Here is an 11,844-nt window from a genome sequence, read left to right on the forward strand (position 1 = left end):
TGGGTGAATTCGAGTTCAAAACCCTAAGGAAGTTCCTAGCCTGACGAAGGGTTTTTGAACTTGAAAGCTTGCTTAATAACTATTCTCCAACCATTTGTGTTGGTCTAATAAAAGATATCAAATTCACCCAAGGAACCTTGTCTGCCTATGTCCTTAGACCAACACGGCTACAACCTACACCCCTGCGACATAATATGCATTCATTTTTGAGAAAAGAAATAGAGGAACAATCCCAAGCATAACATCACCCCCTGCCCCACAATCTCTTTCCTTTCTGAGTCCCAAGAGGTGCATGCTCCTCTCCTCCTCCCTACACACACCTCCCCAAACTCAAGATCTTCCCTCCTTCCCCCCTGACACACTACTGAGGTACCTGCAACAGATGTGCAAACAGAAACCCAGACTTCTCTGTACTCACTCACTTTCCCATACACAAGACCCATCTCAGCTTCGCTCTGGCCAAAGGCATTAACCTGAGTCTGGGAAGAGAGATGTCTTGGGGCTCAGGATCTGGGTCTTGGAAGCATGAGGTTCCCTTGTCACCTCTGCTGCAGCCTCTATGCATGACCAGCCCTGACTTTCCCCTGCTGGGAAGGCATGCAGTTCAATTCATAAAGAAGCAAGGCTAGAAGTGACCTCAAGAAATCATCAAGTCCAACCAGGGATCAAACCTTCAACCTCAGTACTATTAGTACCACTCCCTACCCAACTTAGCTGATGTCCCTGAGACACCACTTCATGGGCAGACCTAAAATTTTGAAAAGGGGGTGCAGATGGCAAGGTGCATCATCATATATAAACCAATGCATACTTTTCCCCAGTTAAAAAACAAACAAACAAACTAGTAGCTTTATGAATATGCTTGGGGCTGTATGATTCAGTTTAAGATTGCAGCAAAAACAAATGGGATTTTATTGGAATGAGTTAAAAAACAATCTGCAGGGCTGTGAAATCAGAGCTTCATGACCAGGAGCAGCCAATAGACAGCAAAATGGCAGAACAAAGGCACACTGGATTGGTGAAACATCAAGACAATTAAAAAGAAGAGAGGATCATTAACAACCTGTGGAATGAAGAGTTTTAAATGGATAAAGCAGATGATAATAAGCCACAAAGTTAGGACACTGCCTGACTAGAAATGCTGCTGCTATTGTGAGGCAGTCGGTTTTAAACTTTGGGTGCAGCAGGAATCAAAGCTGCAAATGCACTAGTGCACCCCCCCTCCCAGGTGCACCTTTGCACCTGCTTTAATTCCAGAGGGCAGCTGAGCCTGTTTCCTGCACAGTGATCTGAGCAATAATAAAAAAAACCCTGCATTTGCACTGCAACAAGTTTGGTCTTTATTGGAAGGGCTGTGTGCTTGGTGCTGCAGCTTGTAGCTGTGAGATGCAACATGTGTTCCTAGTTATTATAAAGTTCTGCAAAGTTCCTACTGTCTCCCTCCAAATCATACCCTGCTACAACTTTTGCTCCAACCTGCAGGTTGTTCCACTCCCCACCTTCTCCCAGCTGGGCTGGCTGAACAGTAGCAGAGCTCAACAAGACTGGCAGGATCTATGAGGATCCTCAGGGCTGTCAGGCAAGATAAAGAGCCTGGAAGAAAGGCAGATCATCTCCTTGCTCAGCTCCTTAGCTAGGAGAGGGGGCTGCTGCCTTGGTGAGTTTGCTTTAATCACAGTGAAACAGATGTCTTTAAGGCACTTCAAATTCTCAGCTTCTATTTTGGTATCAGCTTCACTTGAAAAAAAGCTGCACTGTCAATTTTTTTTAATGTATTAAATATTTATCAGAATGTATTTGAAAAGGGTCAGTAAAAGAACTGCAGTCTCTCAAGGGTTTGCTGCTGTTGATAAAAATCAAGCATCTTTGCAAAGGGCTCTCTGGCTTGTTGGACTTCAATGCCTGGGTTTCATTTTTCTTCCTTTACCTCAATTGCACACTGGGACATTTCCATAAAGTTAAATTATAGAATCATAGAAAGCAAGGGTTGAAAGGGACCTCAGGGGGTCACATCCAGTCCAACCCCCTCCTCCAAGCAGGACCAGCCCCAACTACATCATCCTACCAAGGGCTTTGTCTAGCTGGGCCTTAAAAACCTCCAAGGATAGAGATCCCACCACCTCTTGTTCCAGTGCTTGACTACCCTTCTTGTGAGAAAGATTTTCCTAACATCCAACCTCAACTTCCCTTGCTGCAGCCTGAGCCCGTTGCACCTTGCTCTGTCATCTGTCCTCACTGAGAGCAGCCCAGCTCCATCCCCTTTGCAACCACCCTGCAGGGAGGTGAAGGCTGCTATTCAATGCCCCTCGGTCTTCTCTTCTGCAAACTAAATCAGCCCATTTCCCTCGGCCTCTCCTCACCAGTCATGTCCCCCAACCCCTGAACCATTTTCATTGCCCTCCCCTGGACTCGCTCCAACTTGTCCACATCCTTTCTGCAGTGGGGGGCCCACAGCTGGACACAGGACTCCAGATGTGGCCTCCCCAGTGCTGAATAGAGAGGAAGGGTCACTTCCCTCCATCTGCTGGCAACGCTCCTACTACACTGTAAACCCTTCTGGAAGCAATCCTGGGGTGTCTCAGTCACAAAGCACTGCAGTGCAAGCCCTGGAGCTGAGCCACAACCCGCTCCCCTCCATAAACCTAAGAGAACTGAAATATAAGTATCGCCTGCTTCCCATCGGAGATGAAGGAGGTTCAGCATCTTCCCCAGGTGCGATAAACTAGTGTCACTCGGAGGTCATTACAATCCTGCAAATTTCTACCAGTTACTGATCCAACAAACAGGTGCTTTAGACATGATCCTGAACTCCATTACTAGCCAAATTTGAGTTGGGGGTGCTAAGTGCTTTGCATTCATGATGAGTGCCTTCTGTTACCCTGGACTGCAGTGGGAACTGAGCCAGAGAGAGACAATCCAGCAGCTTGTGTTCAGCATGAGGCTTTATGAAACAGAGAGAGAAGAGGACACTTTCCTTGTCAAATGGTGTAATCCCCCCAGGAAGCAGGTCTCCACTGGGGTCTACTGATCAGCTCACACTCCAGTGGGCGTAAATCAGGAGTGAGAGTGGGGACAGACCTGACAGTGCCACACCAGCCTTTTATACCCAAGGAAGCACTGCCCTGGGGACAGGAGAACGGCACAAGCCCAGCACAATAGACAATCCTTGATGTGTTAAAGATGTTGGAAACCTTAAACATAATTACATAGTCAGGATAGATAGATAGATAGATAGATAGATAGATAGATAGATAGATAGATAGATAGATAGATAGATAGATAGATAGATAGATAGATAGATAGTGTAGTATTAAATGAAGTACAGAAATAGACTTAGAACATAAGCTCTTTTCAGCAAAGCCCATTTTTGTGTTAAAGACCTGGCAGGTCTTGCCTGACCAAATTCATCTCCTTTTATGACCCGGTAACAAGTGCCCTGGACAAGGGAGATGACATGGACATCATTTATCTGGACTTCAAGAAGGCCTTTGAGCTAGTTCCCCATGACGTCCTCATGGCTAAGTGGGAACTGAGGCCTTGATCATCAAACGGTCCAATGGCTAGGCAGACCCAAAAAGTACTAGATGAAGGGAGCAAATCAACATGGCACAGGGTGACCAGTGGAGTCCCTCAGGGCTCAGTACTTGGGCTGGTACTCTTTAACATCTTCATCAATGATCTGGATTCAGGAGTCAGATGTGAACTGGCCAAGTTCATGGACAATACCAAATTATGGGGGAGGGCAGTCACATCGCAGGACAGGCTGGGGATACAGGCCGACTTGGACACACTCTCAAGGTGGGCCGACCGAAACCTGATGGCCTTCAATGCAGAGAAGTGCAAGGTGCTGCACCTCGGTAGGAAGAGCCCCTAGCATACTTACAGGCTCGGCAGTACTACGCTCACTAGCACCATGACCGAAAGGGACTTGGGGGTCTTGATTGACCACAAGATGAATGTTAGCCACCAATGTGATGTTGTGGCAGGCAAATCTAACTAAACCCAGGCATTCATCCTCCGATGCATCTCAAGCAAAACCGGGGAAGTCATCTTCCCACTTTACTTGACACTGGTCAGGCTGCAGCTGGATTACTGCGTCCAGTATCGGGCCTCCCACTTCAGGAAGCATGTGGAGAAGTTTGAGAGAGTCCAGAGGAGAGCCACGTGCATGATTCATGGCCTGGAGGGAAGGCCGTGCAAGGAGATGTTGAGAGACTTGGGCCTCTTCAGTCTGGAGAAGAGAAGGCTCAGGGGGGACTTGGTGGCAGCCACAATTACATAAGAGGGGCACATCTGGACCTGGGAAAACATCTGTTCGCCAGGGCTCCCCAAGGGATAACAAGGTCTAATGGCCATAAACTCCAGGAAGGCCGATTTACACTGAATATTAGAAAAAAGTTCTTTATGGTGCATGTGTCCAGGGTCTGAAACAACCCCTGTCCCCACCCCCCACCCCCACCGAGGTGGTGCAAGCACCTACTCCAGATCCTTTAAAAAAATAGCTGGATTAATTTCTTGCTGGGGTCACTTGATCCCACCTGACTTCCCACCTATGGTGGGGGGGCTGGACCCGATGATCTCATGAGGTCCCTTCCAGCCCCTAACGTCTATGAAATCTATGAAATCTGCACAGTGCATAATCAGGCCGGACTCTGACTTGGGTCGCCAGGCACTATTGAAAGGTAGGTCAGCAATACCACCAATAAGCAAATCAGCCACAGCTGGAATGATGGGAGGTAAATGTGATACTAGATGTCAGTGCAATGGTCTTAAGTTGCAGTAAAGGGAAATTGATGATGGATATTAGGAAAAACTTTCTCACCGGGTGGTGAAGCACTGGAACAGGTTACCCAGAGAGATGGTGGACTGTCTGTCTTTGGAAGTTTTGAAGACCCGGAAAGACAAAACCTTGGCTGGGATGATGTAGGTGGAGCTGGTCCTACTTTGAGCAGGGGGTTGCACTAAATGTAATCTCCTGAGGTCCCTTCCAACCCACTGCAGTCATGGTAGTGCAGGGACTGTGAGAGAATTGTCTCACACCTTTCTTTCCCTTTGTTTTGTACATCAGAGCTCTTGGTGACCATTGCAGGCACTGTTGTTCGAAACTACATAGACAGTGGAACAAATGGATCACAATTCCCAGGAGGATATCCCCACTCCAGGGATCTCCCCATCATCCTACCCCTAAGAGATGCATCCTGCTCATTTTGTAGACTCCTGAATTAAAGCAAACTCTGTATGGGACACCAGTGTTAAATCTAGATGCCGTGTAAGCGTCCTAGCCAGGGGGCCAGGAGAGTGCTCTGTACATAGGATGAATAGCGAATTGTGAATCTCTTGCTCTTACATCATTGTACACTGATCTCAGGGCAGCAGAAGAAGAGGGAAATCCGCTATTCAACCCTGAATCGAACTGCTGTAACAAGGTGGTACAAAAAGGAAACCGGCCCGGTCATCTCCTATGCTAAGAAGATGCAGTAAGGGGATGGGTCTGTGTGCAATGAATATAAAGATGATCCTTTACAGAGGCTGCAGGGAAGATATTGGCCTTCCTAGAATGATAGAAAAAGCAACACCGCCCTGGGGAAGATCACAGCCTCTTCCTAAGCCGTGGCAGGCCCCTCAATGAGGCTGATGATTGCTGAGTGCACCATAGCATGCAAACAGCCTCCCATCCCCGCAGTAAAGGACTCTGCTTTATACAGGACCTTTGCTAAGAATTTATGATCGTGTGGGTGCACTGAGGGAGGGACTTCAGGATGTCAGTCCTTTTCAGAGCGTGTTTTATGCCTCCTCTATTTTTTCAGAGCATGTTTTATGCCTCCTCCTTTATGCCGTGTTTTATGCCTACTTCCCAATATCAAGACATCACAGAGATAGAAATCTGTTGAGTACATAGGGTGAGCAATCGCACAGCCTTTGAACACCACCTCCCCTGCAGAAGGGGTGCCAGACCAGGTGAGAACAAAGCTCCATCTACCACCACGGCCTGTCTCCAGCTGGATACTTTTGAGGAAAAACAGAAAACAGAAGGGATGTGTAGTTAGACCCCACCCCAGTCACTACCTGTCAATGACACCCTAACTGGCATGTACTAATAGTCTCTGATGGACTTGGCCTCCAAAAATTTGCCTAATCCCTCTACGAACCCAGCTATACTGCTATCCCATTGCAAAGTCCCATAGAAATAAGTCTAATGGGTGTTGTGCTGTGTCAAAAAGTGCCATATATGTCCTTTTGTCCACTTACAAGAAAACAGAGGTTGTCGCACTCTGTCAAGGGAAATCCAGAGAATAGCACTGAGCTCTTGTAAGGAAGATATATTACCTGCAGGACAGGAGGTATTGAAGGACTTGTGACCATAAAAGACAGTCGGAGAATCATAGTATTGTAGAAAATGAGGGTGGGGAGGGACCTCAGGAGGTCACATCTAGTCCAACCCCCTGCTCCAAGCAGGACCAGCCCCAACTACATCATCCCAGCCAGGTTTTTGTCTAGCTGGGGCTTACAAACTCGAAGGAAGGAGATTGCACCATGTCTCTAGATGACCTGTTCCAGTGCTTCGCCACCCACCTAATAAGAAAGTTGTTTTTTTCCTAATATCCAACCAAAACCTCCCTTGCTGCAACTTGAGACCATTACTTCTTATTCTGTTATCTATCAAAGAGGGATACCAAGGGACAATCATTGAAATCTCACCCTTTATTTGAAATATATCCATGTCCTGATAGGACTGCATGTCATATCGGGCAGTCAGCACCCCTTTGGAGACAACATTTTCCAGACCCCCCTACGAATCTGTTTTGTTTTGATGCTGTAAATGATGGGGTTCAGCATGGGCGGCACCAGGAGGTAGATATTGGCCATAAGGACGTGGACCAGGGGGGAGGCGTGTTTGCCGAATCTGTACACCAAAGATAAGCCGATCATGGGGATGTAGTATATGAGGACAGCGCAAATGTGGGACACACAGGTGTTCAGGACCTTGAGACGCTCTTTCCTGGATGCAATGCTCAGCACGGTCTTAATGATCATGACATAGGAGAGGACAATAGACAACGAGTCTAGCCCAAACGTGGCCAGGAGGACAAACAGCCCATACACGCTGTTGACCGTGGTGTCCGCACATGGCAGCTGGATTAGGTTGGGGTGCAAGCAGAAGGCGTGAGCCAACACATTGGACCTGCAGAAGGGCAACCTCCTCAGAAGCACAGGCAAGGGGAGCAGGAGAGCAATGCTTCTCACTGTGAGCACAACCCCTATCAAGGTGACCCGTGGGTTGGTCAGGATGGAGGCGTACCGCAGGGGGTTGTAGATGGCCACAAAGCGGTCAAAAGCCATAACCAAAAGCACCCCGGAGTCCATGATAGAAAAGCAATGGATGAAGAACATCTGGGCAAGACAGGCGTCAAACTTGATCTCCCTTGAATTGAACAGCATCACTCTCAGCACCGTTGGGAGCGTGGACAGACACACACCCACGTCAGTGATGGCCAGCATGCACAGGAAGAAGTACATGGGATCATGGAGGCTCTGCTCTGCCTTGATTACAAGCAGGATTGTGCTGTTGCCGAGGATGGATATAAGGTACAGGGAGCAGAATGGGATGGAGATCCAGATGTGCCCAGCTTCCACCCTGGGGATACCTGTCAGGACAAATGTCGAAGGATGGAAGAAGCTGCTATTGGATGTTCTCATGATGTGATACCTTTGTCCTCCCGAAGAGCAAATGGCAAACCCCAAGTAGCTGCAAAATAATTTACAACCAAATGTCATCAGAGCGTGACCCAGCACCAAAGAGCAGGGTTTCTGTCCTAGGCCTTTCCATACAGTAGTTGGCAAACTTGCTGTGAACAAGCCAAGGGATAGTCCACCCCTGGGATAGCTTTGTGCAGGTAAGCACAGGTCCTGGCTGAATGGAGATAATAGGGGAGCAACAGCTAAGCATGTGAATGGATGAATGCCAGAGCTGAGAGATACAAGGGAGTGCCTGGCTGAATGCAGTGCCTGAATGCAGTGCCTGAATGCAGTGCATGCAAGACCGAGACGACTCCAGAGCAGCAAAGCACAAGCTGGGCTCTTGGGAGTGACTAGTGACTGCACAATAGGACCTGGACCTGCTGCGACAAAAGGATGAGCTATGTTGCCGCTTGCTGCAGCTTTGACATGGAAAGGCACTGCTTTTCCACTCACCTGAAGTGCCTCAGTGGGCCTGACCAAGCATATTGGAAAAGCAGTGCCCAACAATAGAAAATACACAGCAAACAGCTGGAGCAGCTTATGGGTCCAGCGCAGCTGTTTGTGGCAACTGTATGTAACCCCTGGCTGGTTTCAAACTGCATCTTTGCAAGCTCTGCAGAACCAGAACCTATAGGAACTAACCAGCTTCTCTGGTAATTGTAGGTCTGATGTGAATAAAACACCTGTTATCACTGAATGGGGTCAATATTTTCCTTTTCCCTTCCCTAGAGCAGACTTGGAGCCATCAGGAGAGAGAGCGTCACTCAGGTGGGATGGGCGATTCCTCTTATTTCTCCATCACACGGACACACAGAGGTCTCTCGCTGGACACTTCGCCCCTGCCAAGCACCTTCACACTGGTTTCACTCCAGGCTGCTTCTCCTCCATTGCATTTTGCTTTGAGTTAAGGCTCTGAATCAGCCCCAAATGAACACCAAGGAGTGCCACCAGCATCCTCCCTTGCAAAAGGCTCACAAAAATTCACTACCCTAAGCACGGGTTTAGGTTGTAGCCGTGTTGGTCTAAGGATATAGGCAGACAAGGTTCCTTGGGTGAATTTGATATCTTTTATTAGACCTACCCTAAGCACGTCTTTTCATGAACTTTGCACTTATCAAACAAATGGGGGGGAAAAAATACAATGAACTACCAATACTTCCCAGTCATTCAACCCTGCTGAGAGAAAAATGCTTCCCTTTGTAATTATCCACTAAGACAGTATTTGGTAGGCAGTTTTTCTGCAGGTTAGAGAATCAGTGTCTTATACCAGCATGTTTAACTAGGGATGCACTCCTTTGTATTTGTCCCAGTCAGTCCTTAAACCTTATCTTCATTTATCGGCAGGGATTGTCACCATTTATCTGTAAAGCCCCCAGGGCCCTGGCCACCAGGTGTTTTACTGCAATTATACTGATTTCGTTTACAAAAGAACAAAGAAGGAAACTTGCTTTCAATTCAAATATTTCTCATTCCTGCATCATGTTAAAATGCAACATTAAAAAAAAAAATTACGAGTCCTGATTGCCTTTTCCTCTAAACCAATACAGCTACAACCTGGATACCTGACATATTAAAAAAAAAAAACAACTCTTTTCCTGTTCAAGATCAGATAGCTGCTTCTTATAGCATGCACTGTCCATAATTACAGCACATAAACCTGTTTGAAATGACCTAATAACTAGCATATTTGTCTCTTGCAATCAGGGCACTTACCAAAGAGCTCCTCCAGAAAAAGATGCCTTTTCTACCCTAAAAGTGAGAAATACCTGAGTGTGCTGCTGGAGCATCTCACTGTCAGGCGTCCAGGGAGGGTGCATTTATAATGCAACTCTGCACAATCCCTGCGGTGGCTGTAGTGTCACCTGGGACTTTCTGCTTATTTGTCATCTGAAAGAAAATAATGCAAACATGCTTTAGACTGGATTTTGATTGATGACCACAGTGGAATTGTTCTGGATTAGCCCCGGGGTAGCTGAGATTGGAGTCTGCCTCCGTGAAATCAAACTTGGGCTTTAATAGAGGGCTGGATTGGCAGCAGTTGTGATCCCCACCTCACTGTACAGAGCTGAGACATGGACAATGAACAGGAGACACCTTAACTCACTGGAGAAATATCATCACTGCTGTCTGCTGCTGCTTCCAGTGGGAAGACAGATGCACCAATATTAGCATCCTCTTACAAGCAAGCACCACGAGCATTGAGGCAATGATTATCCATCATCAATTTTGCTGGGTCAGCCACGCCATTCACATAGCATCATAGAAAATGAGGGTTGGAAGGGACTTTGGAAGGTCACATCTAGTCCAACCCCTTGCTCAAAGCAGGATCAGCCCCAACTACATCATCCCAGCCAAGGCTTTGTCCACCTGGGACTTGAAAACCTGCAAAGATGGAGACTGCACCACCTCTTTAGGTAACCCATTCTAGTGCTTCACCACCCTCCTAGTGAGAAAGTTTTTCTCCTAAAATCTAACCTCGGTCCCTTGCTGCAACTTGAGCCCATTGCTCCTTCTGTCATCTGCCCCCACTAAAACCAGTCCAACTCCATCCTCTTTGCAACCCCCCTGCAGGGAGTTGAAGGCTGCTGTCAAATCCTTTCTCAGTCTTTTTTTCTGCAGACTAAATCAGCCCATTTCCCCCAGCCTCTCCTTACAAGTCCTGTCCCTCAGCCCCTGAACCATTTTTGTTGCCCTCCACTGGACTCTCTCCAATGTGTCCACATCCTTTTGGTAGTGGGGGGCCCAAAACTGGACACAGCACTCCAGATGTGTCCTCCCCAGTGCTGAATAGAGGGGAAAAATTGCTTCCCTCGATCTGCTGGCAATGCTCCTACCAATGGCAACAAGGGCACACTTCTGGCTCCTGTTCAGCTTCTTGTCCACCGTCACCCCCAGGTCCTTTTCTGCAGAGCTGCTGCTTAGCCAGTTGGTCCCCAGCCTGTCCCAGTGCATGAGATTCTTGGGAGTGTCTACACATTAATTAATGCACTTTAGGTAATGTGCATTAAATCTAGTACCTCCAGGCACTTTTACATGTGGTCTGGGGGTAGGGAGATGGCGCTTTTAATTAGAGCAGCTCCAAGAGGGCCCTGGAACTAAAGTGTGTTCGAATTAAAGCACCCCCACCACCATTTTGAAGTGCATAACTTTGCAACCTGAGCTTTTTGCAATTGTTTTGGGGAGCTGAGTGGATAGATCCAAGAGTCCTGCCTGCCATCCCTTCCATGCATGCGTTTAATCTGTGACTTGGCATCAAATGGCATCAGTCATGCCTTTCTCCTTTTTTGCTGGGCCTCCTAAAACCACAAAGGAAAGCCCTGCTTTAGAGTTGCATCAAATAAGCAGCAGCACACAAGCTGGGCTGTATCTTTGTCTGTGCAGAGCAAACTTAGGCACATCATATCTTCAATGGATGCTTTGAAGCGATTGGCTCTTATATTAAACATGACCACATCACTGCAACTTGGTCCTGCCCCCTCTTTTCTATTGCTCGCACGCGTTTTCTTTGGTCATGGGCTCAGACTATAAGCGCAAGGAACACCAGGCTCCTATTGTGCTTGGCCTGGTCCCTGAAACAAGGGACAATTTCTAATGCAAGGGGCAGTAGCTTAGCTTCACACAAAGCACTGCAGATGGCTCAGTGGTTAGAGCACTATGCTAGGCAATGATGCATGGGTGCAAAGCTCCCCTTGGAGGGGCCTAAAACAACAGGGAAGTGCCCACTTCCCAGTTATTTGGGCTGAAACATGGGAGCTGTGCATTTTTCCTCCCCAGGTTTCACGTTCAGGTCCTGGCCTACCTGGCCAATGTGTAGCTTGCATGCACTTGGCTCATATTCACACTTCAAGGGAAGTTGAATCATTACATTTACGTACATGCAGGTGGAAACCTGTTGTTTAGGGAAAATAAAATTCCACCCCGAATGCCTCTAACCCTGCTTGGACTTGACTTCAGTTTGGACATTGGATATGAGTTTGTCTTGATGTTTAAATTCAATTAAAGAATTTTTTTTTTTTTTGCAAAAATCTTGTTGGTCTAATAAAAGATATCATCTCTACTACGAGTCTTGATGTTGGTCACCTGGAAGCTGCCAGGGGCCAGTTC

At 47.4% G+C, this 11,844-nt stretch overlaps 1 protein-coding gene across 1 annotated transcript; it reads right to left on the reverse strand.

Annotated features, from left to right (window-relative positions):
• Positions 1-5,713: 5,713 nt before the first annotated feature.
• Positions 5,714-7,698, reverse strand: LOC102558246 (olfactory receptor 51G2). Its single transcript, XM_006262993.3, has 2 exons — positions 6,795-7,698; positions 5,714-5,790 (listed from the first exon to the last, which is right to left on the reverse strand). The coding sequence occupies exons 1-2, from the start codon at positions 7,696-7,698 to the stop codon at positions 5,714-5,716; spliced, it is 981 nt and encodes a 326-aa protein (XP_006263055.3).
• Positions 7,699-11,844: the final 4,146 nt, after the last annotated feature.

Source organism: Alligator mississippiensis, chromosome 1 (genome assembly GCF_030867095.1).
Source record: "Alligator mississippiensis isolate rAllMis1 chromosome 1, rAllMis1, whole genome shotgun sequence".
NCBI classification, from domain to species: Eukaryota; Metazoa; Chordata; order Crocodylia; family Alligatoridae; genus Alligator; species Alligator mississippiensis.

Bases quoted from the DNA above. Each gene is read 5' to 3' on its own strand.
- LOC102558246 (XM_006262993.3), bottom strand. From the start codon at position 7,698: ATGAGAACATCCAATAGCAGCTTCTTCCATCCTTCGACATTTGTCCTG. The intron at 5,791-6,794 runs GTAGGGGGGTCT...AAAATAGAGGAG, and splicing joins CATCAAAACAAAACAGATTC to GCATAAAACACGCTCTGAAA.